This window comes from Chelmon rostratus, chromosome 20, assembly GCF_017976325.1.
Source record: "Chelmon rostratus isolate fCheRos1 chromosome 20, fCheRos1.pri, whole genome shotgun sequence".
Lineage (NCBI taxonomy): Eukaryota > Metazoa > Chordata > Actinopteri > Chaetodontiformes > Chaetodontidae > Chelmon > Chelmon rostratus.
Window position 1 is genome coordinate 242,501 of NC_055677.1, and position 25,851 is coordinate 268,351.

General features: G+C 45.3%; 2 protein-coding genes across 2 annotated transcripts in view; both read right to left on the minus strand.

The window, feature by feature from the left end:
* Positions 1 to 4,147, minus strand: part of LOC121623763 (guanine nucleotide-binding protein G(olf) subunit alpha-like) — a 12,126-nt gene extending 7,979 nt beyond the window's left edge. Inside the window, exons 1-4 of the mRNA XM_041961199.1 lie at positions 4,012 to 4,147; positions 3,841 to 3,913; positions 3,066 to 3,120; positions 2,537 to 2,656 (exon numbers count right to left, since the gene is read on the minus strand). Coding sequence (XP_041817133.1) covers positions 2,537 to 2,656; positions 3,066 to 3,120; positions 3,841 to 3,913; positions 4,012 to 4,147 — 384 coding nt within the window. The remainder of the gene's footprint in view (positions 1 to 2,536; positions 2,657 to 3,065; positions 3,121 to 3,840; positions 3,914 to 4,011) is intronic.
* Positions 4,148 to 7,395: 3,248 nt separating this feature from the next.
* LOC121624253 (synaptonemal complex protein 2-like) lies at positions 7,396 to 24,097 on the minus strand. Its single transcript, XM_041961905.1, has 25 exons — positions 24,059 to 24,097; positions 23,333 to 23,452; positions 21,256 to 21,369; positions 19,878 to 19,982; positions 18,356 to 18,380; positions 17,829 to 17,908; positions 17,174 to 17,262; positions 16,981 to 17,015; positions 16,291 to 16,433; positions 16,143 to 16,195; positions 16,002 to 16,047; positions 15,836 to 15,928; positions 13,876 to 13,948; positions 13,604 to 13,746; positions 12,624 to 12,744; positions 12,250 to 12,299; positions 12,105 to 12,174; positions 11,444 to 11,523; positions 11,335 to 11,377; positions 10,647 to 10,739; positions 10,343 to 10,527; positions 10,132 to 10,226; positions 8,332 to 8,431; positions 7,788 to 7,846; positions 7,396 to 7,618 (listed from the first exon to the last, which is right to left on the minus strand). The coding sequence occupies exons 1-25, from the start codon at positions 24,059 to 24,061 to the stop codon at positions 7,564 to 7,566; spliced, it is 2,073 nt and encodes a 690-aa protein (XP_041817839.1). The 5' UTR covers positions 24,062 to 24,097; the 3' UTR covers positions 7,396 to 7,563.
* Between the last annotated feature and the right edge of the window lie 1,754 nt (positions 24,098 to 25,851).

The window sequence follows — 25,851 nt, forward strand, 5'->3', positions numbered from 1 at the left end:
GATGGAACGGCGCGAAGACGAATCCACACAGCGAGTTTGAATGAAGCGTGTTTCAGGAGGCGGAGGGTCGTATTTTTATCATTAATACTTGTGAGAATATTTCCTTTTGTAGCAGCAGCTGGACGCCATCTTTAGAGCTCATGGAAACATGCAAACTGCTTATTGGAGGTGGTGGAAAGTAAATATTACACATTTTACTGCTCTTCATTTATTGAACTACTGTAGTTTTACTTTTAGTTTGATATTAAAATATTAAAACATATGATCATTTTATTGTTGTAGATTAAAAGTCCAACAGACCCTTACAGGTGTTTTCATTCAGGTTAGGATTAAACCAATCAGGTTGAAGCTCAGGTGGGATTTACATGAGGTAAAGAATGATTAAAGAATGATTTATATAATGATGATAATAATAATAATAGTAAATATGATGTTAGTTTGTTGAACACAATGCTAATTTGTGTAAAGCTACTAAATATTATCTCGTGCCCAGAAGCTGTCAGAGCAAAATGCTAACATCACCATGCTAATATGCTCACAATGCTAACACGCTGATGCTTAGCAGGTAAACACTGCGAGCACAAGTATTAGTTGTATTTTTGAGGAACTACAGAGCGAATAAATCCCAAACCTGAATTTTTAAGGAAGTATGAGTGAGGTTTCGGCTTTCGCAGGCGAATGTCGATGTGTGCACAATTATCAGCCAACTATTAGTGTGCAGAATTATTATTCACCTGAATAAAAGGGGAAAAGTTCCCGCCTCACTTAAACAACTCAAAATCTACAAATAAACATTTCTGACATTTCAATCAGCGAGCGATAAACCCGATCTGTTCAGCCACGGCCCCCCAGACTCTGTTCAGAGAGCTCACCCAACATCTCCTGTTTGAGAGGGGCCCACACGTTCTGTGTGGGGTTTAGGTCGGGTGAGGAGGGGGGGTTGTGTCGTTATTCTACTGGCTCGTCATGCACTGGAGGCCTTCATGGTCTACTTGAAAGATGCTGCTTGAAGAAAGTGTCTTCTAAAAACTGGCAGAAGGTTTGGGAGTTCATTTGAGTCCATCTTCAACCCGAAAAGGTCCAACCAGCTCATCGTCAATAATACCGGCCCATACCTGTGCCCCCCCTTCACCTTGCTGGCTCTGAGTTGAAGTGGAGCTCTGCCCGTCACTGATGCAGCCAAGAGAGTCTCTGATCTCATCAGTCCATAAAGTCTGTCTTCAGATCTTTCTGGGTCCAGTCTGGACATTTTATGTGTCTTGTTGGGTGGTGGTCGGGTTTCAGCCCTCCTCACCTCGGCCACGTCTCTGAGTGCTGAACACCTGTACCTCTGGGTCCTCCAGGTGGGCTGCAGTTCTGGAATATGACCGCACGTTCTCGACACGTTTCCTGCGACCCTGCTGACTATCAGCAACAGAACGTTTGATGGTTCTGTGATCACGCTGCATCCCTCTGAAAGACTTTTCAGAATCAGTTAAATCTCTTTTTTGGCCCATTTTGCCCGAGGAAAAGAAGCTGCCTAATAATTATACACACCTTGATAGAGGGTGCTGATCTTCTTAGGCCACACCCCCCTCCCTCATTACACAAACACACATCAGCTGATGTGCATTAATCCAAACAGCACTCAAGTTTGTGCAGCGTGGAGTTGGAAAATATGCATAAAATGATGATTTGGTCAAAATACTCACTTGGCTAACAGTTGTGCACACAGTGTAGTGCTAACCATATGTTAGCATGCTAACATTAGCTAATTAGCAGTAAATACAAAGTCCAGCTGAGGCTGATGGGGATGTCATGAGTCCTGCAGGTGTTTGATCAGAAACCAAAGTATCGGATGCATTAACATGTTGACCTGAAGGTGGCGCTAGATGAACAGTCAGAGGATCACCACACTTATTACAGTTCATCCTGACAGCAACATGAACGTCTGAAGCTCGTTTCATCACAAGCCATCCGACAAGTTAGCATGTTGGCTAAAGTTACCCCCCTTGCAAAAATGATTGTCGTTATGTAGCATCTGATTTTAAGTGACAATCACCTCCTGCACAGGCACCTTGTTTCCAGCAAAACAGAAGGTTCAGATTTCAAATGTTCTTTACTTGAGTTCAGTGAGGAAGAGGGGGGGCGGACTGACTGAACCAGGGTCAGTTTCTGCTCTTCAGGAGGTATTTCAATGACACAAGGCCGTCAGCTGATAGCAGTTCAGGACAGAGGATGTGAAGGATGCCATAGTGGTTCAGGACTGAGAACCAAAACAACTGTGAACTGTGTTCAAAACACCCCAGAGACACCGCACCTGTGTGTGTGTGTGTCTGTGTCTGTGTGTGTGTGTGTGTGTGTCTGTGTGTGTGTGCGTGTGTATGTGTGTGTGTGTGTGTGTCTGTGTGTGTGTGCCTGTGTGTGTGTGCGTGCGTGTCTGTGTGTGTGTGTCTGTGTGTCTGAGCGTGTGTCTGTGCGTCTGTGTGTGCCCCTGCGTGTGCCCCTGCGTGTGTGTGTGTCTGTGCATGCGTGTGTGTGTGTGTGTGTGTGTTACCTCTGTGTATTCGAAGTCAGACAGTGGTGCAATGCTCTTGATGTAGTCGACTCTGAACTGGTTGCCAGGGTTACCCAGAGGCATGGGTGGAGTCAACATACTCATGGCTGACACAATGGTCTGAAACAAACACACACACACACACACACACACACACACACACACATTGAACAAAATATTTTTCTTTGAAGTCTTAACTGTGCTTCTGTGTGAACACCTGCCCAGGTACACCCTCACCTCTCACCCAGTGCATGCTGGGAAAGACTCATCAGCAGGATTAAAGGGTGAAATCATGGCTGGATGTGGTTTCTGTCACACAGACACAATAACTTCCTGTTCAGATCAATCCTGCTGTCTGATGGTCTGGATCTTCCATCAGTCAGATGTATTAAAATGATGATCACCTGAGCTCAACCTGTACACTACTATTACAACTGAGTACCTGACCTGAATCAGTGTCAGTTTTCGGTTGGACCAGTAACTTCATGTTTCAGTCATTCAGTCACGTGATGCAGGTCATGTGACGTACCACTATAGCATCCTTCACATTCTTCCTGATGTCTTGAATCTTCTGCTGTTTCTCTCTGGAAAACAAAAACTTTATTAGACCCAACATCTGCTACGGTGGACATCAAATATTTATTTATTCAGCCAATAGAACAGATTGTGGCTGTTCGCTGTCACAGCTCGGCCTTTTGAAAGGAGGCAAAGTTTCGCTAACTGTTCCTGGATCAGGTGCAATGCAAAAGGCATAACATTCATCAGGTCAAAAAAACTTAAGCAGGTGGCTGATGAAAATACTGATCTGATGGTTTATGAACTTTGAAAAAAACATTTCAATATTCATAGAAAATGTCGAGTTAAATTTAAAGTTAAAGTTAAGTTTAAAGTTAAATTGAAGTTAAAAAAGTACATCAGAGATTTATTGATTGAGCTCAGGGAAACACACTGAAACACCGACCCAGAGATGAAACTGCTGAAAGAGCTTCAGCAGGTTTGTTATTATCACAGTAAAGACAACAAAAAGTGGATGATTTTATCGAATGTGTGGAAAAAGTATTGCAGATGTTCTGTAATGATGACTAATGAAAAACTACATTCAAATAATGAGATCTTTGTTTCATAATGAATGAAATACATCGAATGGTTCTGTTCACTCATCACATTGTATTTTATTGATCGAATGTTGTATCTTCAGCTATTATTACCTTTCAACCACATGAACATAAAACAGTTCATGTGACAACACGGCAGGAAGCTGCATCGTGCTGCTGCTGATAGAAAAAAAATCACTGATGACTCACTCAGCGTTGAAACCGTCCACATGAAGAATCCTCATCTGCTTCACGATGGTGCTTTTACCTGATTCTCCTGCACCTGCAGACAGACAGGTGAGAGAGACAGACAGAGAGACAGATCGGTGACAGAGACAGGTGAGACGGGCAGACAGACAGGCAGACAGACAGGTATCTCACCCAGCAGTAACAGTCTGTGTGTAGCTTTGTAAGCCTGTCTCTCCTTCTGCAGCTGTCTCTCAATCTTCTTGTTGGCTTCTCGCTTCGCTTTTTCATCCAGTCGTTCTTCCTCCGTCTTCCCTCCAAGACAGCCCATCTCAACTGGAACCACAGAAACCAGTAAATAAACTACTGAGACCAGTCAAGAACCAGTGAATAATGTCCTGAAACCAGTGAAGAAACTGCTGAAACCAGTAAAGAAACTGCTGAAACCAGTGAAGAAACTGCTGAAACTAGTGAATAATGTACTGAAACCAGTAAAGAAACTACTGAAACCAGTGAATAATTTACTGAAACCAGTGAAGAAACTACTGAAACCAGTAAAGAAACTGCTGAAACCAGTGAAGAAACTACTGAAACCAGTAAAGAAACTGCTGAAACCAGTGAATAATTTACTGAAACCAGTGAAGAAACTGCTGAAACCAGTGAAGAAACTACTGAAACCAGTAAAGAAACTGCTGAAACCAGTGAATAATTTACTGAAACCAGTAAAGAAACTGCTGAAACCAGTGAATAATTTACTGAAACCAGTGAACAACGTAAAGAAACCAGTGGGTTTCAGCTAGATTGACGTTTTCTTTAGGCTAAGATCAGGATTAGTTTTAGTCCAGCTTTGCATTTAGATCTAATTCTAGTTTGGATTAAGTCAAGTTCTGTTTTAATGTGTGTTTCAGTTTAGATCCGAGTTATTCCAGATTGAGATCAGGCTTGTTGTTCAGGTGTAGATGAGTTTTTCTTTTGGTGACATTCAGTGTTAGTTTATCTGAACAGCTGTGATGACAACACGACCGCCCTGTGATGTCACACCTGAACGCATTCACCTGTTCACCTTGTAAAATGTCGACTCAGCTGCTTCTCCACCAACATTAAAACACCGTGTGTGTGTGTGTGATGGTGCATGAATTTTCTTCTGACGTGATTCTGTTCATTATTGAAAAAATGACTATTTAAAAAACTTACTTTTCATTCTTCCAGCTATCATCTGTGTTAGATCGTTAATTAAAATACTTTCATCGTAATTACTTGATTTCCAAAGTTGACATTTCAGCTGTTGAGCAACATGTGCTCCGTTTGAGGGAACGAGAGAAGAAAAGAACTGATTAGAAAAGAAGGACTCATGATGGGAGGGAAAGAAAAAGAGTAAAAGACTTCAGTGACCATCAGACGTTTCAGCAGAACAACAAACAGTTTAAAGGTTTTTACAACATATTTAAAATGAGAACAAACTGAATGACGTTCAAGTTTCCAACAAATGATCAGAACTGAGACAAATATCTCAGTCTGAACGAGTTTCTGACACCTGGTTCCTTTGTGTTTGTACTTCACACTGCAGTACTGTTACTTTTACCTGAATCAATGATCTAAATATTTCTTTTACCAGTCCTGAAACCAGGGAACCAGTTTCTCAGTTGACCCAGCGTGTAGCGGCTGGTCCCGGTTCAGTCCTGCCGTACTGACCTGCAGCTGTTGGTGATCACTGAGCCGCCGCGCCTCTCTGTCCGTCCATTCAAATCCAAAAAGAAGAAAAACAACAGCGGCGGCTACTCAACAAAGAAGCCTCTCCATCTGACTCCAGTTCAGGTCCAGCTCAGGTCCAGTGCAGGTCCAGCTCAGGTCCCGTTCAGAGGGACAGAAGCAGTAATCCTGCTGGTTTAATGTTCTGTTTGGTGAAACGGCGAGCAGAGAAACACCTGAGCTGCTCGCTCTCTCTAACAGCATCTCATTAGTCGTCTTGTGTGTTTTCTTCGGGGGATTTTGCTGTTTTCCCTCTTGTGTCAGTTTGCTGCCTGACAACCAGCAGCTGGATTCATAAACACAAACTCCTCTCCTGGTTTCAGTCTGGACTCCGTTAGACCAGGACTGGCTGTAGACCGGCAGACAGGAGGTCAGAGGTCAGGAGAAACTGACCCTGAATCAGTGATGAAAGAACAGAATGAATACATGAAGTCTGAACATCTGGCAGATCGACTGTTCCTTCAGGTCCAGTTAAACTCTGACCGGCAGCCGGTGGGAGCGGTCGGCATGCCGACCAGCCCAGAACTCCCAGAACTGTAATTTAAATATCAGCAGTCAGTCTGGTGCTGTGACGGGAAAGATTTATCAGCAGATCATAGAACATCTGTTAGAACATTACTGAGAGATTAAAGGTGGATTTATTCATTCTTTTATATCCCTGCACCACGCTGACATGTTTCTGACCTCCTCCTCCTCCTCCTCCTCCTCCTCCTCACAAACAGGAGTCACTTCACGTTGTTAACAGCTGATTCAGTGAATCTAATCTTCCTGTTTCGTAAACACAGATCCTGGACCTGCACAATAAAACTTTATATACAGAATATACAGTATACTGTTTTACTGCTTCACTTGCATGTGCAGTACTTCTACTACTACTACTAATAGTAATACTAATCTTAAACACATTACACAGTAAAGATGAGTAATGAAATAAAATGCTTTTACTTTGTATATTTTTAAATGTATATTATGACCTGAAGTTTTTAGACCCTTCCTGTACCAGCACCTGTGTTGATGGACTCTGATGAACTCCGTACCATCGGCCTCTTTTCTTCCATCAAATGCTTTTTAATAACTCTGGTACTCTGTGTGCTGGGACACTAACCGTTACCTGTTACCTAAGGTGCAGGTACATTTTTCCCATGATGCTCTGCCACTGCAGACACTTTTAACCTCTGCTTTGATAACTTTACCCCACTGATCTGATCTTGGTCACGGCTGTGTTGGTTTTTCAGACTTCGCTGCTCGTCTTCCCGTCAGATTACACCGGCTACCGCTTGGCTGGGCTTGTTTTTAGCCTGGGAGCTAAGCTAATAGACACGACTACACCTGATCTGCCCTGTGACGACTGCGTGCTACTGAAAGATGTAAAGAAGTAGATGGCTGACTTCAAGGAGGACAGCTCCAGCCCTCCAGGACACAGCTCTGTGGCACTCCTCCAACATTTAAAGCTCTCAGACCTCCTTCAGACGTAGACTCTCTCCCTGTGGTCTGCATCTGCAGGTCTACTGGCAGCACCAGCCATCGACCTCAGCACAACGGGTGCTCGGGCCTCACCCAAACTCTGGAGCTCCCTCCCCCCTCACCTCTACACGCAGGACTCATCAGAGAAGTCCAAACTGTTCTTAAACCATCTCTTCAAACCAAACCGAACTGCATCCAGTTTGGTTTTCTTTCTCACTTACTGAGCTGAGCTCTGGTGCTAACTGTTCCAGTGATGGAGCTCAAACTGGTTTTCTACCAAACAAAGAAAACTGGATTCATTGACGGTTTTTATTTTGTTGTTTCTTTCTGCTTTCAAAGAAGAAATCCGTTCACTCAAGTGGAAACAAAAAATACTCAAATTCGAATGAAGTATGACGGGGATCCTATCATGCTGACATGTTGACAGCCGTCCAGTCTTCGTCTGAACGTGATGACTGTTTTCTGTGGCGACTGCATCACAAATCTGCTCTGAAACATTCGAACGTGCTTCAGTTTCTTCTTTCTTCTCCTTCATCATTTACTGGTCCGATGTTCTATCCCCAACTCTCGACTTTCCCATGACTTCAACCTGGGGTGACAAAAGACAAATCCCGAAGGTCCTGATACATCTAAACCAGATCACACAGTGATGGCATTCTGAACACGTCTTAAACAGATTCTGACAGTTTAAACAGGTTTTAACCAGATCTGGAGGCTTTAAACCGGTTTAAGCTGGATCAGAGCCAGATCGGACTGACCTCTGCTGGTGTTCGTCACAGAACGTGCCCAGTCGCTGCATCTCAGACTGAAAAAAACTCTGAAAGACAAATAGGGGTGCAGTCAGTTGTGGACTAGGTCTGAGATTTAAACCTGGTCTGGACTTTCCTCAAAATATTAATCATCTTTAAAATAACTATCACAGCTTCTTGAAATACCACAACATTTTTTCTTGGAATATTTTGAAGTTTTTTGTAAGTTTTAAAGATGTCGTGACTTTTTTTGAGATTTTCTCCACATATGACTTTTTCTCTGAATCATCAGATTCTTACTCAACATATTGTTACTTTTGGTGCTTTTCCATCTTGAACGTTAAGACTTTTTAATATTCAATCATTGTAGTATTTTTTCACTAAATGCTGAACAATTGATATCGTGAAAGAAGGTTTTTGTTTGCCAACTTGTATGATGAGTTGGCTGGTGTTAGCCAATAGGAGCACAGACGTCTCTTCACCTGTAGGCATGGACACAAAGCAGCAACAGCAGCAGAACAAGAGGTAGTATTACTGCAGTATCTTTCAGTACCAGGATCTGTGTGTTCATGGAGTTCAGGCTGGTTGTGTTTCCTTGCAGTTGGTTCAGCTGATCAGTGACGCTGTTCTCAAACCTCTGCAGCAACGCTAACCTACACAAACACACACAGAAGTACACACACCAGGTGTGTTGGTGTTACCTGTTGTTGAGGTGAAGACAGAGAAACAGCCTCACATTGTTTGATGGGTGAGCAGCACACACACCTACCCTGAAGTTATCAGTTAATCTTTTTATGCCTGTATCTGTAATGGACTGCATGGACAGGTGTGTTGGGAGTGGGTGGTACCTGCTTTGATGGACAGGTGTGTTAGAGTGGGCAGTACCTGTGTTGATGGACAGGTGTGTTCGGAGTGGGCGGTACCTGCTTTGATGGACAGGTGTGTTAGAGTGGGCAGTACCTGTGTTGATGGACAGGTGTGTTAGGAGAGGGCAGTACCTGTGTTGATGGACAGGTGTGATGGACAGGTGTGTTAGGAGTGGGCGGTACCTGCTTTGATGGACTGGTGTGTTAGGAGAGGGCAGTACCTGTGTTGATGGACAGGTGCGTTAGGAGTGGGCAGTACCTGTGTTGATGGACAGGTGTATTAGGAGAGGGCAGTACCTGTGTTGATGGACAGGTGTATTAGGAGAGGGCAGTACCTGTGTTGATGGACAGGTGTGTTAGTGAGGGCGGTACCTGCTTTGATGGACAGGTGTGTTAGAGTGGGCAGTACCTGTGTTGATGGACAGGTGTGTTAGGAGAGGGCAGTACTGTGTTGATGGACAGGTGTGATGGACAGGTGTGTTAGGAGTGGGCGGTACCTGCTTTGATGGACTGGTGTGTTAGGAGAGGGCAGTACCTGTGTTGATGGACAGGTGTGTTAGTGAGGGCAGTACCTGTGTTGATGGACAGGTGTGTTAGGAGTGAGCAGTACCTGTGTTGATGGACAGGTGTGTTAGGAGTGAGCAGTACCTGTGTTGATGGACAGGTGTGTTAGAGTGGGCAGTACCTGTGTTGATGGACAGGTGTGTTAGAGTGGGCAGTACTTGTGTTGATGGACAGGTGTGTTAGAGTGGGCAGTACTTGTGTTGATGGACAGGTGTGTTAGGAGTGGGCAGTACCTGTGTTGATGGACAGGTGTGTTAGAGTGGGCAGTACTTGTGTTGATGGACAGGTGTGTTAGGAGAGGGCAGTACCTGTGTTGATGGACAGGTGTGTTAGGAGAGGGCAGTACCTGCTTTGATGGACAGGTGTGTTAGAGTGGGCAGTACCTGTGTTGATGGACAGGTGTGTTAGGAGAGGGCAGTACCTGTGTTGATGGACAGGTGTGTTAGAGTGGGCAGTACTGTGTTGATGGACAGGTGTGATGGACAGGTGTGTTAGGAGTGGGCGGTACCTGCTTTGATGGACTGGTGTGTTAGGAGAGGGCAGTACCTGTGTTGATGGACAGGTGTATTAGGAGAGGGCAGTACCTGTGTTGATGGACAGGTGTGTTAGAGAGGGCAGTACCTGTGTTGATGGACAGGTGCGTTAGGAGTGGGCAGTACCTGTGTTGATGGACAGGTGTATTAGGAGAGGGCAGTACCTGTGTTGATGGACAGGTGTGTTAGAGAGGGCAGTACCTGTGTTGATGAACAGGTGTATTAGGAGTGGGCAGTACCTGTGTTGATGGACAGGTGTATTAGGAGAGGGCAGTACCTGTGTTGATGGACAGGTGTGTTAGAGTGGGCAGTACCTGTGTTGATGGACAGGTGTGTTAGGAGAGGGCAGTACCTGTGTTGATGGACAGGTGTGTTAGGAGAGGGCGGTACCTGTGTTGATGGACAGCATTCAGCAGCGAGGAGACGTGTTGTTGACACTCTTTTAAAGACAGAAGAACTTCAGTTTCAACGTTCCGCCAGCAGCCCTGAAAACATTTTATTACCTTTTATTTACAGACAATACAAGTTATTGACCAGCCAAATAATATCAATAATCACAACCAGCAATCAACAATGTGTGTGTGTGTGTGTGTGTACTGACAGTGAAGTGTTGTTCTAGTTGTATTTTGAAAGAGTTGAAGGCAGCTGTGATGCCAGATGTTAAGTCTGACTCTGGCTCCATCCCTGACTCTATGATTGGCTCCTTCTTCTCCACATCTGACTCCGCTCCACCATTAAACAGCCCAGCCTCCTGCTCAGGTGGCCCCACCCCCTCAGGTGGCCCCTCTGAGAACAGGTGAGCAGCAGATTTATAAAACACAAACAAACACTGAGACCGGTACAAAGTGCTCAATGTTATCTTTGAAAGGAATTACAAAGAAAAGAATCAAAGTATATGAAACTACCTTCCAGAGGTGAGTTAGACCCCTCCCCCTCTGGCAGAGGCTCTGCCCTCCTCTTCTGGGCTGAAAAACCCTCAGTTTGGTCTGACAGGTAGCCTTCATGTAGAGCAATAAGTCAGACCAACATTAGTTTAAAAGAAAATAGTCAACAAACAACTGATGTTAGGTCAAAATGACATCGTATATACAGAATATAACAAATTTGTCCATTGAAGTACATCTTGATGCAGCAACTCATGTTAAATTAAACAGTTTTGTTTTTATTCTTCGTCTCTTGTTGCAGCCATTGTTTTCTTTTTAGTGGCAGAAATCGGATTCTGTAGTTCTGTATGACTGTCAGGAAGTGATGTTTTAAGACTTTTTGTCTCTTTGTCAACATTTTATTAGTCAGACATGTGATTTAGGTCAGAATCACTGTACTAAATTGAACAATTCATCCAACCTCATAGTTTTGACTTAAATGTCTAAGTGAAAATTGGTCATTTTAATGGACAGATCTTTTTATTATTATTTAAAACTTGGTCCACACTTCTTTATCATTTTATTTCTGACTGTGAGGACATCATGTTTTTAATAATGGAGGGAAGAAACAAACATTATTATCCATTCAAACCGCGATGACGCCACCACTGACAGAAGAGAATCAGGAAGTCATTCAGAGATGGTCAAGAATCAAAGAAAAGATAAAAACCTGAGTCTGGAGCTGCTCTCTTCCTGTCAGAACTGACGACCTCCTACAAAAAGAAAGAAAACAGGTGAAAAACAGGTGATGTCTTTATTGAGAAATAAGAATTAAGTACCTGTATTAATGGAGAGCTGCTTTCTCCGAGATCCTCCGTCTGCTCCTGTGAGATCTCAAGCTCCGCCCCCACAGGAACACCTGAGAGACAGACAGGTCCAATCCAAATGTCCACCGACTGGAAGCTGTAACACTTTTCATGAACTCAAACTGTGCTTTTGATTCTGTTTCCTGTTGACTTTCCTCTGCTACAGCCATTCAGTGAGTACCTCTCCGATCTGCCACGCCCACACTGGATTACCTGACAGGAAGTGATGCAGCATGTAATCCAGTGTTTGATCGGACTGATATCAGCCTCACTGACTACATTTCCATAGAGACAATAGTTATTCTGAAAAAAACAATATTCTTACGTTGTTTCCATGGCAAATGAAGTAATATTACTATTGTACTAATATTCCTGTACTAATATTCACCTTTTTGAAAAGATTGACAAAACACAGACAAAACACTTGACGTGCGGCTGGAGAATGACATGTCCCCAGCAAAAAAGACAAGCAAAGTAAAGAACAGCGCTGGACCGACAGGAGTACCGACAGAAGACACAAGAGACTTGCGGACACAGAGACTGACCAGACTGAAGAGGACAGACAGAAAAACACAGACAGCAACAATGTAAAGTGTAAATTTGTCTCGGAAAGTGTCCACAGTGTCGATCTGACCTGAGTCATACGCGGGAGTCGAGTGTCTGATCTGATCAAACAGGAACTCTGCAGTGTTTCTCCCTGAAGTCTGAAAAACAAGAAATGACCGAAGTCTGAAGAACCTGTCCTCCTCAGTCAGTCAGTCATTTTAACCTGTAGTCACCTTCAAGACGGACGCGTCTTCTTCACTGCTCGGAGACGACAGAGGCAAGACTGACAGCAGACAGACGGGAGACAGACAGACAGACAGACGGGCAGACAGACAGACAGACAGACAGGCAGACAGACAGACAGACAGACGGGCAGACAGACGGGCAGACAGGCAGACAGACAGACAGACAGACAGACAGACGGGCAGACAGACAGACAGACAGACGGGCAGACGGGCAGACAGACAGACAGACAGACGGGCAGACGGGCAGACAGACAGACAGACAGACAGACGGGCAGAAGCAAAAAGATGTTTCTTATTCATTCTTAAAGAATCAGATTTGTTGGCTCGATTGTGTGACTCTCAGAGCCATGAAACCGACTCACTCTTCAGCTGACTCTTGCTCTGTGGTTTCTTCCTGCTGTAGGATCTACTGCTCTGTCTGGCAGAGGGGGGGGCCTGGATTGTACCACCTGTGTGGATGACACTAGGGGAGCTCTTTACTTTCTGTTAATACAGAGAAAGAAAACAGAGGAAGTTTACTGAGCTGACTCAGATCTCTTTACACTCAACAGCTTCGCTGTTCTGATCTGCACAAAGCAAAACTCAGAGGAAGAGGAAGAGACGAGAGCACTGCAGCTCAGTCCAGACAGGTGGGCAGACAGGTGGACAGACAGGTGGGCAGACAGGCGGGCAGACAGGCAGACAGGTGGGCAGACAGGTGGACAGACAGGCGGGCAGACAGGCAGACAGGTGGGCAGACAGGTGGACAGACAGGCGGGCAGACAGGTGGGCAGACAGGTGGACAGGTGGGCAGACAGGTGGGCAGACAGGCGGGCAGACAGGCGGGCAGACAGGTGGGCAGACAGGTGGACAGACAGGTGGACAGACAGGTGGGCATCAGGCAGACAGACAGGTGGGCATCAGGCAGACAGACAGGTGGGCAGACAGGTGGACAGACAGGGGGCATCAGGCGGACAGACAGGTGGACAGACAGACAGGTGGGCAGACAGGTGAACAGACAGGTGGACAGACAGGCGGACAGACAGACAGGTGGGCAGACAGGTGGACAGACAGACAGGTGGGCAGACAGGTGGGCATCAGGCAGACAGACAGGTGGGCAGACAGACAGGTGGGCAGACAGGTGGGCATCAGGCAGACAGACAGGTGGGCATCAGGCAGACAGACAGGTGGGCAGACGGGTGGGCAGACAGGTGGGCAGACAGGTGGGAAGACAGGTGGGCAGACAGGCAGGTGGGCAGACAGGTGAACAGAAAGGCGGACAGACAGGTGGGCAGACAGGTGGACAGACAGACAGGTGGGCAGACAGACAGGCGGGCAGACAGGTGGGCAGACAGACAGGTACCATGAACACTCTCCCAGCAGCCTCCTCCAGCTCTCTGTGGTGTTCAGAGTCGAAGTTCAGCACCACCGTTTGACCTCTGCTGTTGTGGTGCATGATGGGATTGTTCAGTCGGACACTTAGGACCGTCTCTGCCCCGGTGCATCCTGGGAAAGCACACGGGAAAGAAGGGACCATTTAAAACATCCGTCCAGCTGCTAACGAGGATGAAGGGAAATCAAATATCTGCAGCGAAGACTCAAACATAGACAGAAAAGACGCGTCTCCTTACGGACCATCAGGTTTCACCTGAAGACTGTAATGATCCATTTCCTCTTTGTGCAGGTGGACGGACCCCCACAGAAAACCCTGAAACACAGGAAGACGTAGATTTAAAGAAACACGAATTTGACAGACACACCGGGAAGAGGCCCCGGGGAAGACCCAGGACACGCTGGAGGGAACGCCTCGGGGTCCCCCCCTGAAGAGCTGGAGGAAGTGTCTGGGGAGAGGGAAGTCTGGGCATCCCTGCTTAGGCTGCAGCCCCCGCGACCCGGCCCGGATAAGACTCAACATGCTCACACATCGTGCTCACACATCTGCTGATGCTGGAAAACCTGGACTGACTTTGTGCTGCTGGTCACAGCAGGTTGTGGTGGACGTTAGAGGAACTGCAGCTGAGCCCGGTTTATCATCATCATCATCATCATCATCATCATCATGTCGCTGCTCTCCCTCCATATGAATGAGTGTCTTCAGCTCCAGCTGAGCGTCCAAACCTTCTGAGTTTTGGTTGAGGACTAAAGAACATTTCACCGTCAGTTATCTTTGTTATTAACTGATCAATCAGCTCGTCTGTAACGTCAGAAAACACTGAACATCCAGTTTCTGGAGACGTGATGCGATCGCTGACCGTGAGATTCAACAATATAAAATACTTGTGTAATAATATCAAACACTGACTGTCAAGAAGTTGGGGACTAAGGAAGAACTATGGGGTAGAACCCAAATGCAGAACACAAAGGGGCGCTTGACTCAAATTACACACACACACAAAGGGGCAAGGGCTATACATACGACTAAGACAACACAAGAAACTCACCAACACAAAACGTGGCAGGACTGTAGACAAAGACTATGAGCAAATTATCAATGACTAAAATAACGAACAGAAAACGTCCCGAAGGAGGAAGAAACCAACGACTATGAAAGACCTTGAACTTAACAAAACAACAGAAACAAAAATCACTTCCTGAAAACTCGAAGGAAAATAACACAACTATTAAATAAAACACAACCAAAGAACAATCTAACAAAGGAATGAAATTCAGCTATAACTACCGAAAACAAAACAAAGCTTGTCTGCACAAATATAATAAAAGGAAAACTCACAGGGAACACAGCACGGACATGAACACAGACAAACCAAGAGGTAACACGGACACGAACCAAGACACGGACACGAACCAAGACACGGACATGACAAAGAAATCACAACAAATAACACTCACTATGGGGCTATGGCTATGGTAGTGGCTGTGACTGTGACTATGGCTATGGAATTTACAGACAACAAGGTAGCACAGACAACGACCCAACAAGGACGGGGGGGAAGACACGGACTTAAATACACAAGGAGGGATCACTAATGACACCCAGGTGGAAACAATCAGACAATCACAAGGACGGAAAACACAGGAAGTAAAGTAACCAAAGACACACAAAATGAACCTTCAAAATAAAACCGGAAACCAGGCAAAGAAACACACAATGGGAAACTTAACAAAAACCGGCGTGCAGAGCCCGGGTCATGACACTGACAACAGTGAATGGAAGGAGGATTTACTTCATGGAAAAAAAACGTGTCAAAGCAGTCGCAGATCAAACAAACAGCGTCGTGTGAAGTCGATGAACGACTTTGTGCTATTAAGTGCCAATTTTTACACTCAAATCTGTGCTTTTTTTAAATGTTATGCTCCTAATTTAGTATTTTGATGTCTTAAATTGGAAGATTTTTAATTTGCTCATTTATGCTCTTGACTCTCGAGTCAGATATTTTTTCCTGAACAGGTAATGGCAGCCATTGCCGTCATTTTTGTGTCCAGGCTCCCTAAATACTCATGTAATCTGTATTTGTGCATGATAGTCTGTTAATATTCACCACATTCACCTCAGGCTAACATGCTAACAGTAACCTTGCTAATCACAGGGTCATTAAGCATCAGGCTGTCGCGACCGCTCACGTGGAAACACTACCTGAGGCTCGTCGATGAAGAAGCTCACACATCCTGAGCTCAGGTTGAAATCTATCCAGAACTGTTCCACTTTGTCGTCTTTCGGAGGAAACAGCTGCAAAAGAAGGAAACGTGCAGTGAACGCGGCGATGTCTGCAGAGATGTGCTGTGGACTTCAAATGTTTTACCTCAGTGGAGTCAAGGAAAGCTCTGAGGCAGGGGAAGGTGTAGACCCTGACAGACAAAACACAGGGAAAATAAAATCTGAGAATCTGGTTCAAGTGCATTCAGATCTGTTTCATTACTTTAAGGTTTAGAATTTTCACTACCTCCTCTGGTCTCCATGGTAACAGTTTAAAAAGTTCAGGAATCGGCGACAGTCCTGAAGAGAGAGTTCGACAGGTCAGAGAGAGTTCGGCAGGTCAGAGAGAGTTCGACAGGTAAACGGAGGGACAGGTGTTCACGTCAGTCACTCACCACCTCAAAGTCTCCATCTCTGATGTCACAGAAGGCACTGCTGACATCACGGCTGGAGAACCACTGATTGGCTCTCTGCTCTCGGTCCTTCCTGGGAGTAAGACGACACAGAGCCTCTGATAGGCTGACCTGCAGCTCGTAGTCTGTAACACGAGCCAATGAAGACAGTCAGAGCTTCAAACACGGACAGTGATCGAATCCAGGATCGAAACCAGGTCAAATGAAACGCCGGACAGGTATTTATCTGCTTCATCTTCTCCCACTGCAGTGTTCAGGGTTTGATATTGGTCTCTGGACTCATGTCATTTTTATGCAGATGATACAGTTTTATCTTCACTAAGCCCCGCTGATGGCCTATAGCAGAAATGTTCAGACTGGGAGGCACCCCACTGGGGGAGGACAGGTGCATGCAGGTAAAACAACAGGAAGCTGGTTATTGTGGTTGAGCTGCTGATTTGACTGCTCACCAACACCGTCAGCAGGTGGCGCTGCAGCAGTGACGCAGCTCGTGCAGATTAAGAATAAAAATACATTGAAACATAACACACAGACAGGAAACACACAATGTGACATCATTTCCTGTGGAGATCGTCATCTCTGATGATCCAGAATTAACCTCCAGAAGTCCACTAACAGACCTTCCTGCCTACATACCTCAAAGCATTATGGGATGTTCAGGTAAAAACTCACCTCCAACTGTCAGAATTGCTGCTGCCATCTGGGATCTGTCAGACAGGTAGACAGGTAGAAAGACAGGTAAACCGCCAGTGTGATGATGCAGTCACTGCTGTTTTTATTGGGGTGGGGGGGGGTGAGGTAGACAAGACCAGACCAAGAAAATAAAACAGATGTGACAGTTCAGTGTGTTCTTGGTGTGTTTTACAGTATTTGGGTCTGGTTTTGGTCATTCTGGATCAGCCTCCTCTGCTCTCTGCTCAGGGACTCCAGGATGCTGTTAAAGGTTCTGATGGCCTAAAACAAGAAACCTACTGTCAAATCAAACTGCAGAAAAGGTCCAAATACCAGATCATAAACCAGTACAGCAGAAACCAGAACAGACCAGCAGAAACCAGTACAGACCAGTACAGACCAGCAGAGACCAGTACAGACCAGCAGAAACCAGAACAGACCAGCAGAGACCAGTACAGACCAGCAGAAACCAGAACAGACCAGCAGAAACCAGTACAGACCAGCAGAAACCAGAACAGACCAGCAGAAACCAGTACAGACCCGTGAAGAGGCGTACACACTACGAGAGTCACTGTAACAGTTTAATATTTGTCTTCTGTGGTTTTCTGTGTGCGTGTGTGCGTCTGTCAGACAGAGTCCAGACCAGCAGACAGAGTCCAGACTAACAGACAGAGTCCAGACCAGCAGACAGAGTCCAGACTAACAGACAGAGTCCAGACCAGCAGACACCGAGTCCAGACCAGCAGACACCGAGTCCAGACCAGCAGACAGAGTCCAGACCAGAAACCAGTGCACGTCAACAGAGAGCAGGAAATCAATTCGGGCTTTCACTTGGTTTTCATGGTTACCTCCAGTCTCAGTGGAAAGTGGATTTCTGGTTCCAACGCAAACCGAGCCAACTGAAGAAGAACCACAGACAGCTGACCGACTGACAGACAGACAGGCAGAGAGACAGACAGACAGGCAGACAGACAGAGAGACAGACAGGCAGACAGACAGGCAGAGAGACAGACAGGCAGACAGAGAGGCAGACAGACAGACAGACAGGCAGACAGACAGACAGACAGGCAGAGAGACAGAGAGACAGACAGGCAGACAGAGAGGCAGACAGACAGACAGACAGGCAGAGAGACAGAGAGGCAGAGAGACAGAGAGACAGACAGGCAGACAGACAGACAGGCAGAGAGACAGAGAGACAGACAGACAGACAGAGAGACAGACAGGCAGACAGACAGGCAGACAGACAGACAGAGAGACAGAGAGACAGACAGACAGACAGACAGAGAGGCAGACAGACAGACAGACAGACAGGTGAGTTCAGAGCCCAACATGTGACACCAAGTAAATAAATTCTGACTGACAATCAAAAACAAACCTGGAAGAGAAGCTTGACCCAGCAGCTGAAAGACAAACAGAGACAGAGAGACAGACAGTGAGACAGACAACAGAGAGAGAGGCAACAGAGAGAAAGACAACAGAGAGAGACAGGGAGACAGACAGAGAGACAACAGAGAGACAGACAGTGAGGGAGGCAGAGAGTGAGACGGAGAGAGAGAGACAGAGAGAGACACAACAGAGAGACAGACAACAGAGAGAGACAGGGAGACAGTTTAGAGTTCAGTTGCAGAAACCAGTAAAGTTTCAAGCAGAAAGTCGTACAACGAGCAGGAACGTTGAACTGGTGAACAGTCTTTATCACCAGCAGGGACGTTTCCCCCCACCGATCGTCCCACAGATCGTCCCACCGATCGTCCCACCTCAGCTTCCAACCGCTTGTTCAAAAGAACAAATGGTATTTGGGTGAACGAGCGGAAGCGACTCACTTCCTGAAACACCGTCAGTCCAGCTGAGGTCTCAACCTGCAGGGTTACACTCGTAAAGCTAACCGGCTAGCTTTGGTGCCTGGGTGCTGTAGTTCAAGGCCCCCCACCCTTAGCGCTGTCCGCGAACCCTCTCACCTTCTTCTTCTTGAGTTATTGCTCGGTGCTATTTGACCGAATGACTTCTCATCGATGGCTGTTACAGCGAAGGTGCTACATTCATCCACCTGCTGCACCTTCGTATTCTGGAGGCTCGTCAGTGCTCGTGAGCCAGAAGGGGGGGGGTCTCCATTGGGTTTGGGTCAGAAGTGTCATTCCAGCAGTATTCATGTGCAAAGGTACAGCGATGAGGCTGGACGAGGTGGTGCTGACTAGAGCAACTAGACAGAGATCATACCGTCAGCAGGTGGGGGCTCTCAGGTACTGTAGCTGCCTAGTGTGGTTTACTCATTTCCTATTTAACCGGTGGCCCGACACCCCAGGAGGTTCAGTGTTTATAAGTGTGCACGTCTGACCTCGAGGCACGAGAAATCCAATCAGAGAGGAGGCAAACAGCGAGATGAGTGAAGGTGACGCACGCCATGATCCCGATCCATCTTAGTAACTCCGCCCCTAAAAAACAAAAGCCCAGATGAGCTGCTCCTCTTCCTCCCAGAGGAGGCTGTGACTCCCATCACTAGTTATTTCCTCCATCGGCGACCATGATGAGTCATAATAATAATAATACTCTGTCAAATTGGATCAATTAATGATCATTCACAAACCCACCGGTGGTCAGCTGACTGATGCTATGCTAGCAGATTAGCTCATGCACTAGCTCACGTGACCCCGGTGTTGCCTCGCGTCTCCCGTAGAAAAGGAGCTTAGGTAGCCGAGGCCCACGGGGACGACATCGCGTCCCGTTTCTGCGCTGTGTGGCAATTTCATTGGTCAGAGGAGTCACATGACTGCACCTGGGCTGGTAGGTGAGTCCCGGTTGGCCAAAACAGCATTAGCTGGGTGTTAGGCGGGGCGTGTCATCTGTGAGTTTAAACAGTTTAAACAATAATTCAGCTCATTTCCCACCATGCCCCTCACCAGGAAGTAGTCATAGAACTCCTCAGTGAGAGTCAGCAGGGGGGCGGGGTTCTTCTGGAGGTCAGAGGTCAGCAGGTCGTGGACAGCTTGGAACCACAACAACACCTAAAGAACAAAACAGTTCAACAGTGACAAAAATCAACAACAAATAACACTGGAATCGATTCTAGATCAAGTAATCAAGTTACAGATTACTTCATTAGTTATTCTGTAATATTCAGTGTATTTCTATTACAACAGTGGTTGTTTTACTGTGCTGTGAAAAACTATTTGCCCCCTTCCTCATTTACTTTTTTGCATATTTCAGATCATCAAACTCCAACAGGAGACAAACCTGAATACAAACTCCATTCCTGACCGGCCCTGTGAACATGTAACCCCCCCTTGTTAACTGTGTTAAGTAATCTATTACTCCATATTTAGTTCAATGTGACGAGCCACACCAGGCCTGCTTACTGCCAGACCTGCTGAATCCAGAAATCACCTGAACAGAACCTGTCTGACGAAGTGAAGGAGGCGAAAACACGTCCTGCCGAGATCTGGAGAAACTCAGGACCACATGAGACACAAAGTCACTCACATCTATCAGTCTGGGCGGGGTCGCAAAGCCATCTGAACCACAGTGAGGGCCAATTTCCACAAATGGATAAAAACCCTGAACTGTGGCGAACCGTCCCCAAAACTACCCCCAGAGCACGTCGACGACTCAACCAGGAGGTCACAGAAGAACCCAGAACAACAAGAACTGCAGCCTCACTGGCCTCAGGTCAGCGTCCACGATTCAACAGTAAGAAAGAGACTGGACAAAAATGGCGTCCATGCCAAAAACTAACCAAAAGAAGGTTCTGGAGTGGCCGAGTCAGGGTCAGGGTCCAGGTCTTACATCTGACTGAGATGCTGCGGTGGGACCTGTAAAGACGAGTGGACCAAAGCTCCTCCACAGGGATGGAAAAGACATTATCGCAAACGCTCGACTGCAGTTGTTGACGCCAAAGGGGCTGCAACCAGTTATCAGGGCTGGGGGGTGATGACGTTTCCACAAAGGGACAGGGACAGGGACGGGGACGGGGACAGGGAGGTTTTAAACAAACTCATCATTTACAAAGTGCTTTTTGTTTTTACTCCAGTTATCTCTGACAGACAGAAGACATCAGGACAGCTACTCCTTCACAGCACTGTATACGAATTAATTACTGTCTGTCTTAGACGTTCAGTTGATCCGGATCACGTTGTAGATCACTCCAGTAGATCACAGATCAGTTTGTCATCTCATAGAGGGATCTATCTGATTACTGACTGTCATTTTCAGTTTTTTATATCACGTGTTGTTTAATCTACTTTTCAGATTACATTCATAGATTAGAAAGTAATAGATTACTTTAGCCGTCAGTCCGTTCTTGACGAGCGTCTCCAGGTCGTCTCTGTTCTCTGACAGGATCTCTAAAGATTTCAACACAACCAGAACTCTGCTGAAACCACGTCCATGTAGGTCCTGAAAGCAGACAGACAGACAGACAGAGAGACAGACAGAGAGACAGACAGGCAGAGAGACAGACAGACAGAGAGAGAGAGAGAGAGACAGAGAGACAGGCAGGCAGAGAGACAGGCAGGCAGACAGACAGAGAGACAGAGAGACAGGCAGGCAGACAGGCAGAGAGGCAGGCAGACAGACAGACAGACAGAGAGACAGGCAGGCAGACAGACAGAGAGACAGAGAGACAGGCAGGCAGAGAGACAGAGAAACAGAGAGACAGACGTTTGTGTTCATATAATTGTGTCTGTTGTCATTATTTATTTTTTACAGGACGACAGAATTCTGAGCTTCAGATGGGAATCTGTCACTTAATTAACACCTTAACTTAACTTAACTTAAATTAACTTAAATTAACAGAATAATTAGCTGCTCAAAGTGCTTCCTGTAATTAAATCTGCTTTTTCAACATTTCAGGCCAGGTTTCATTTTCATGGAAGATCCCCCCCAGCACGATGTTCTCCAGCATCTAGTACAACAGATTACTGACATAAACTGACATGACCAGACCTGGAAAGGACCGTCAGTGTAATGAAAGATGGAAACAGTAATTATCATTTCTGTAACGAGCAGTGCTAACAGCTAACAGCCGAGCGCTAACACGTCCAAACATAGCCGACGATAAGAAACAGTGACACAAATGTTCATGTAAGGTCTCGTGTGACGTCTGGATGAAGCGGTCGACATGAAGAACTTCCTTCATGCAGAGGATTGTTGCACTGTGACGCTCGATCTGTGCATGTTCTAGGACTGACGTCAGAACTGTGAAGGAACACGAGGAACCACGTTAAACTGCAGAGGAGTTGTCTGACGGTCTCCAGCAGTCTCCTTCACTCTGAGCTCCAGCTCACCTCAAACCGTCTCAGCTGGGTCAGGTCAGGTGACTGTGGAGGCCAGGTCATGTGACGCAGCCCTCCATCACTGTTCTGGGAGCCTGGAGGTTTGTTCTGGATCACCGTCCTGATGAGAAACCTGTGGCTGCAGGATGCTGTGGTAGCCATGCTGGTTCAGTGTGCTTTGACCCCCACACCATCACACCTCCTCCCCGACCTGCTGCCTCACGGTGGATCCACACCTGCAGATACCATCTGTTCACCTTCTCTGTGTCCCACAAAGACACGACGGCTGGAACCGAACATCTCAGACCTGGACTCATCAGAGTCTCATCAGAGTCCAGGTCTCCACTGATCTAACGAGTCCTTGTGGTTCTGGTTTCGAGTGGTTCTCGTCTTCTTCCTGGTCTCCCTCAGTCGTGGTTTGTTTGCAGCAGTTGGAGCATGGAGGCCTGGTTCACTCAGTCTCCTCCATCAGGTGGTGTTGAGACGTGTCCGCTGCCTGAACTCTGTGATGAACCTCCTGGTCTTCAGTCCTGGATCAGTCCTCATGGGAGCCAGTTTCATCAGAGCCTTTGATGGTTTTTGTGACTGCACTTGAAGATTCATTCAAAGATCTTGAAGCTTTCTGGACTGACAGACCTTCATGCCTTTAAGTACTGATGGAGTTTTTACTGTACGCCAACACCCCCTCTGCACAACAACTGATGCTCTCAAACAAGAAGGACAGAAATCCACTAATGACCATCGGACACGTCGAACCTGCTGACTGAGAATCAGTCCAGGTGACGACGTCACCTGATGAAGCTGCTGAGAGGAGGACGAGAGAGAGCAAAGCAGCACCAAAGCTAAAGGAGCTAAAGGAGGCTAACTGTGAAGAGCCTGAAGTACAAAACATATTCACTTCCTGTACTCTTCATCATTCCACACGTGTACTTTCACAGTTTTCATGTAGAATAAAGAAAATACTACAAAAAAACACTGGATGAGAAGGTGAGTTCAAACCTCTGACCTGGTCTGGAAACATTACATTATTCACACATCTGGATCATTCAGGTCCAGATCCACCACCGTACAGCCTGTCCTGTTACCTTGGTAACCAGCTGGTTCAGCCTGGTGAGCGTGATGCTGGACAGTCCTTCATGGTGAAGTACAGAAACCAGATCAGACGAGTCTCCACGTACCAGACAGTCCTCAATCTTCACCTCCAACTGACACGCACACGCACACACGCACACGCACACACACACACACACACATGATATCAGACATCAGAAATGAGAATTTAAATGAAAAACTGAATCTTATTTATCAAATGATGAATCTTCTATAAACCTCAGGACACCAGATCCCATTTCATTTAGGATCCTTCCTTCCTTCCTTCCTTCCCTCATTCCTTCCTTCCTCCCTCCCTCCCTCGATTTCAGTTGAAGAGAAACTCGAGATATCTGAATAAATGAACTTCTTTAACATTTAAGCTGCTCGATGAACAACAGGCGCTGCAGACTGACAGCAGGGGGCGCTGCAGGCCGTCCCGTGCTCCAGACAGGGTGTGGACAAAATAACAGAAACACCTGCAGAGGACAGCTCCAGCTTTTCTGATTTAACCTGTTTGATTCACGAGTTCAGACTGGACGTGTTCATGTTTTCTTGTTAGTTATTAAAACATCAGCCGGAAGTTCAGAGTGAACCGGATCAATAATCAAGTTTCATTCGCTCAACTATATTTTAACAGCTCACTCACACTTCCAATCAATCAAACGTAAAATCGATCAGTTCAGACTGAAATAAAACTAATAATCGATCATTTCAGTTACCATAGTGTCTCCTCTCTCAGCGTGTCCGGAACGCGCAAAGCCGCGCGCACACCTGCCGCTAATTAACTCATCAGAGCGCGAGAAGAAGAAAGAAGAGAGAAAATAGTCCCGCAAGCAGCGGAGGGATATCAGCCTCATTTCAACCAAAGTCAGAGCAGCGGAGAGTTTAATAATTAAAATGTTTAAAAACATGTTTAATTACGGCTTCAATGATTGGATGACGCTTTGTCTTTAGTTTTATTAAATTAACACGTGACGGGAAGAAGGTCACATTTTCTCTGTAGTGTCGACGTTAATGTGAAATATGAGCAAAGGTTTGTAAATGTTTTACTCTTTAGTTTAACTCTAATTCAGTTTTTAATACATTTTCCACGTCTGGACAAATTAATGGAAACAGTCATGGACTACAACACACGAATGTGAACTATTTTATAGATCAATTAAAGAGGTTTGGAAAAATAAAAATCCTTTAAAGGACCTTCAGGACTGCATGACTGGATAAATTCAGAGTTTCTACTTTATTAAGAGATTTTTAATTAATGTTTTACTCAGTTTAAGGGTTTAAATTAAACAAGAACATCTACATTTCAACTGAAATGTGTGTGTCCCACAGGTCAGCAGAGATATGTGAAGAAACAGCAAAAGAAGAATAAATAAGGAACAGAAAAAAAACACCTTCAGAAACAACCGACTTTCACCTGAAGGTGTGATTTAGTGGTTCATTTACCTTCCCCCCGGATTGATAAAGTTTGATCTTATTATATCTTATGTTGATTAATTAATTCAAGATTCAAGAGTCTTTATTGTCATTGAGCATGTCAATGAAATTTTCATTGCACCCCCCATGTTAGGAACAGATGGTAAGAAAGATAAGAAGACTAGAAAGAATAAAATTAAGATAACTACAATAAAATAAAATAAACCAACATGCAATAAAATATTCGTAAAAGCAATTAAAAATATGGATAATAGATGATTTCATGGAATATTCACAGATTTTAAAAACAATCTTTTATCATCTTATTTTTCAATGAAAAACTGATGAATGGAGACTGATTATGGACCGGAGTTAATTGCTTTATATATACATTTGAAATCTATCATGATTTATATGAAATATATAAGAGAAAATGTTTGAGCTGCAACTCATCACCAAATGAATTAAGTCTTAATTTAAAGGTAATAAAACCTGCAGGTCAGCAAATATCAAAATCATGATTTTCTCATGAAATATAAACTTAAAGCTCTGTCATGTAGAATTTGCTGTCAAACAATTTGATTTGTGGATAATTTATTAGAAACTCTTCATCTGTAATGATCCTTTAATCAAATTTGACCTTTAATTGAAAAAAATCTTTTCAGGAACAAATAAAGGAGTTTAATAACTCTAAGACTTAAATTCACATCATCCGATATTAGAATTATAGTTTCTACTTAGAATTCGATATATATTCTAATTATGCTTCAGTTTATTAAATGAGTCTAAATGTGGGTCATCGGTTTAATTACCTGAATGAATAACCAGTTAATATGCTCGTTAATTAACGCCTACAGGACAGGTGAGAGCTGGCTTTCTGACCTGTGACCTTAGGAAGACATTATTTTTAGTCTTTGTTTAATAGAGTTCTGTAGAGAAGCAGACAGACTGAGAGAGGACACCGACGTAACATAATACACCTGCGATGCCTCAGTACAGGTGAGCAGACAGACAGGTGAGCAGCTCTTCAGGTAGAAGCTGACGTCCTCTCGTCCTCTAATTGATGACTACTGAGTTTGTTTGTTTTAGGAGAAAC

What these genes read in the sequence shown, in the direction of transcription:
- LOC121624253 (XM_041961905.1), bottom strand. An exon ending in AGAACGGACTGACGGCTAAA is followed by an intron (nt 19,983 to 21,255) that starts GTAATCTATTAC and finishes TTTGTTCTTTAG; the next exon opens with GTGTTGTTGTGGTTCCAAGC. An exon ending in CCATGAACACACAGATCCTG is followed by an intron (nt 7,847 to 8,331) that starts GTACTGAAAGAT and finishes TTTGTCTTTCAG; the next exon opens with AGTTTTTTTCAGTCTGAGAT.